Source organism: Helianthus annuus, chromosome 8, assembly GCF_002127325.2.
Source record: "Helianthus annuus cultivar XRQ/B chromosome 8, HanXRQr2.0-SUNRISE, whole genome shotgun sequence".
Taxonomy (NCBI): Eukaryota; Viridiplantae; Streptophyta; class Magnoliopsida; order Asterales; family Asteraceae; genus Helianthus; species Helianthus annuus.
The window spans coordinates 6,470,870-6,474,558 of NC_035440.2; the positions used below are offsets into that span (position 1 = coordinate 6,470,870).

General features: G+C 39.2%; 1 protein-coding gene across 1 annotated transcript; it reads left to right on the forward strand.

Moving 5' to 3' along the window:
• The first annotated feature begins 2,682 nt into the window (after nt 1-2,682).
• Nucleotides 2,683-3,249, forward strand: LOC110869469. The gene has a single exon (XM_022118722.1). The coding sequence runs from the start codon at nt 2,683-2,685 to the stop codon at nt 3,247-3,249; it is 567 nt and encodes a 188-aa protein (XP_021974414.1).
• Nucleotides 3,250-3,689: the final 440 nt, after the last annotated feature.

Genomic DNA, 3,689 nt, shown 5'->3' on the forward strand with positions numbered 1-3,689 from the left:
CCACTGCCTCGGGAGGCGGGCGGCCGCGGCCTACTCAGAGATGGTGGTATCAGTGTTTATCGTTATTTGGCAGCGGAAATTTCATCAGGACCGTAGTTAGGAAATATTTATCAGAGTAAAACACCACATTTTATAATAATAAGTAGATTGGGATAAAACCCAAGTTTTCGTTACAAACAAGTTTATAGGGATAAACCCTATTTTATTGAAATAAAACATCTTCTTTATTTAGATAACTTTTATAGCCAGTTTTCCAAGCCTTTAGTGCTGTCCAGCTGGCTTCTATTTGGCTTTAACATTTTGTTACATGAAACGCGTTTAAAATCATTTTGTTAGTGGGAAATACTGGTGAGTGAATCCCAATTTAATCAAGACAAGTAAATCAGTTTTACAGTATTGAGGGCGATCTCGCAATTACATTTGTTTCCATCTACTTTAATTACCACCCACGGTACTGTCAACCCGACTTGTGGTCATGTTACTACTCACAGTATAGTAACAAATTTTGTATACAAAACCCCAACATACCGACGATAATTGTAGAATACAAATACTCAATCACTGTTAAATATAAACTAAAACACTTGAGGTTTTGTAAAAACAATTTTCAAAAAGGTTTACAAAAAGGAGATTACTCACATTGCTAATTTTGGGTTTTCCTTTGTGATTTCCTGGTGATTATCTATTAATTACACAATGCACACACATTAGTATAATAACCCAATTTTTACATTAGTTATACCCTCTCCGAGACAGAACTCCAACGACTACGTCGGGCAGAGTCTCAACAGCCGTTATGGAGCACTAGATCAATCGCGCAACGTATCTAATACGTAACCGGGGGTTATGATACTTACAACGAGGCAGAACTTCGTTATTAATTTAGGGGGTATTATGCCCGATATAGTGTCTACTATTCAGAATTTAGAGAGAGAATTCGTTTGTGAGCGATTTCCGAATGACAGTCGATCGTTCCTATTTATAGTGCTGATATAGCAATTTGTCGCGCCCCGCGAAGGCCGAAGACAAGGTCTTTGCGCGCCACGACATAGGGTATGTAGGGCCTAGCTATGTCCAGTCAACAGTATAGGTTCGACAAAACAAACGACACGTGTCAGCACCGGGTGCGCTCTGATCTTGAGCTGTCGCGGCCCGCGTATGCCTTGGCTTACTACTTCACGGCCCGTGAGCGAGGACTAAATTCATTTTTGTTTAATTTTTTTTTATAAAAATAAAGGTGTTCGGGACCGGTTTTCGTATACGGGGTGTATTTTAGGACGTTAAGGGATGTTCTAAATATTTTAGGGGTGTCGGAAATATTTTAGGAGAGTTGTTATAAAATAAGGCTTTCCTTTTAAAAATCGATTTTGAAAAGGCTTACGATAATGTTAATTGAAATTTTCTTTTAGATATAATGAGGTAAATGGGTTTTCCGGCTTTATGGTGTAAATGGATCGAAGGAATCCTAGTTTCGGCTAGATCCTCGGTTTTAGTGAACGGATCCCCTGCTTTTGAATTCAATTGTTTTAAAGGGGTCATACAGGGTGACCCGTTATCCCCGTTCCTGTTCCTTTTGGTCATGGAAGGTCTTTCTACGTTCCTGTTCCTTTTGGTCATGGAAGGTCTTTCTAACATTTTGTGCAAAGCTAGGATCGGAGGGTTATTCAGAGGGATTCAAACTCCAAACATCGGCCCAATATTTCTCACCTTTTTTACGCTGACGATGCTCTCCTGTTGGGAGAATGGGAGAGGGATAATGTGAAGAATGTGGCTAGATGTTTGAGAATTTTTTTTATTTAGTTTCGGTTTTAAAAATCAATCTTCAAAAATCTAACATTTACGGGTTGGGTGTGGGTAATGGTGAAGTTTTGGATATGTGTAAAGTGATTGGATGCAAGTTGGATTCTATCCCGCTTACTTACTTGGGAACTTCTGTGGATAATAATATGAATAGAATTAACAACTGGGCGCCTATTATAGAGGTTTTCAATAAAAGGTTATCGGCGTGGAAAGCTAAAACATTATCGATAGGGGGCGGCTTACTTTGATCAATTCGGTGTTGGAGAGTCTGCCTATATACTATTTTTCGTTATATAAGGTGTTGGTTGGGGTTATAAAGACTCTTGAAGCCAAAATGAGAAAATTCCTTTAAGCGGGGTCCTAGCAGTATTAATAAAATGAACTGGGTGGTTTTGGGATTGGGCCACTTAGCCTAAAAATAAAGGTGGGTTGGGTATTAACAGGCTCATAGAAGTCAATAAGTCTCTTCTTGTTAAATGGGGATGGAGGTATAGGGTTGAAAATCATAATCTTTGGTGTAAAGTGGTGGAAGCTTGCCATGGTAAGGCCAACCATAGGAGCTTTCTTTCGCTTAACGCTAACATCCCAGGGTGTTGGAAAAATGTGGTTAAGTTGTTATATAAACTGAAATTTAATGGGAGGGGATTAAATATGTTGATCTTGGGTAAGGTGGTGAATGGGGTTGATACTCGTTTTTAGATCGATTCCTGGATGGGCGATCTTCCTTTTATGGAAAGATGGCCGCTTTTATTTGGTTTGGAGATGTTTAAATTATGTAGGGTTGCAGAGAGACTTGAAGCGGATCAAGGAAATGGAGTATTTACATGGCAATGGTCTAGACAGCCAGAGTCCGAAGAGTAGTTAAAGGAATGGCAGGAGTGCATGGAGGTTCTTAGCAATGTTAGTCTCTCCAGCGAAAATGACAAGTGGTATTGGTTTGATGATAATCAAAATGGTTTCTCGGTGAAGTCGGTCAAAAAGTCTTTGATAGTGGAAAGAGGAACTAGTCACCCTCCTAACTTTATATGGTGTAAATGGGTGCCTATCAAATGTAATATTATGGCTTGGAGAGTCAACTTAGACAGATTTCCTACGAGAGTAAATTTAAGAAGAAGGAATGTGGATATTCCCTCGGTCATGTGTCATTTATGCGGCGATTACGAGGAGATGATGGATCATTTATTCACTGCATGCTCGGTGGCTTTACGGGTTTGGTCGGTTTTCAGTGCTTGGTGCAACGTCCCGCCGCTTTTCTTTTTTGAATTCAAAGACATTTTAGAAAGTCACAAACTCATAAAGAGTGGTAAGAAGGCGGAGAAAATCATCTACGGGCTGGTGATTATAGTATGTTGGTGTATATGGAAAGGCAGAAACGATACGGTTTTTAATCAAAGAAAATGTAGCCCAGGTGACATCATTGGGAGGTTAAAATCTAGGGGTTATGTGTGAGTTAAGAATAGAACTTCATGTAAGTATATTATATGGGTGGACTGGTATAAATATTCTCTGTACATGTTGTAATTTGTTGCCCTTTGCCCGTTTTGATCGGGAGTGTTTGTGTTTGTATGGCCTTTTCCCGTTTGTGTCGAAAGTGTGTTTTAATGAAGTTTATTTTTCAAAAAAAAAGTTAAAATAATTTCAATCCATAAATTACAATGATTGTCCATGACATGAATAAATATCTTTATAAATGCATGAATTTTGAATGCTAGTACTGAAATCTATCAATCCTTAAATGAGGGTAGTAGGGGCTCGATCGGGACTACTTTATTGTAATTAATGTTTGAGACAATCACAAAAACAGTTATATTTTAAACGAACGTTAATTAGAATGGACGGTATGGGGGCCGGTTTAGGCCCGGCGAGGCCCGGCGCCGGTCCCCCACACC

Coding starts and splice junctions, on each gene's coding strand:
- LOC110869469 (XM_022118722.1), top strand. CDS start 2,683: ATGGAGGTTCTTAGCAATGTTAGTCTCTCCAGCGAAAATGACAAGTGG.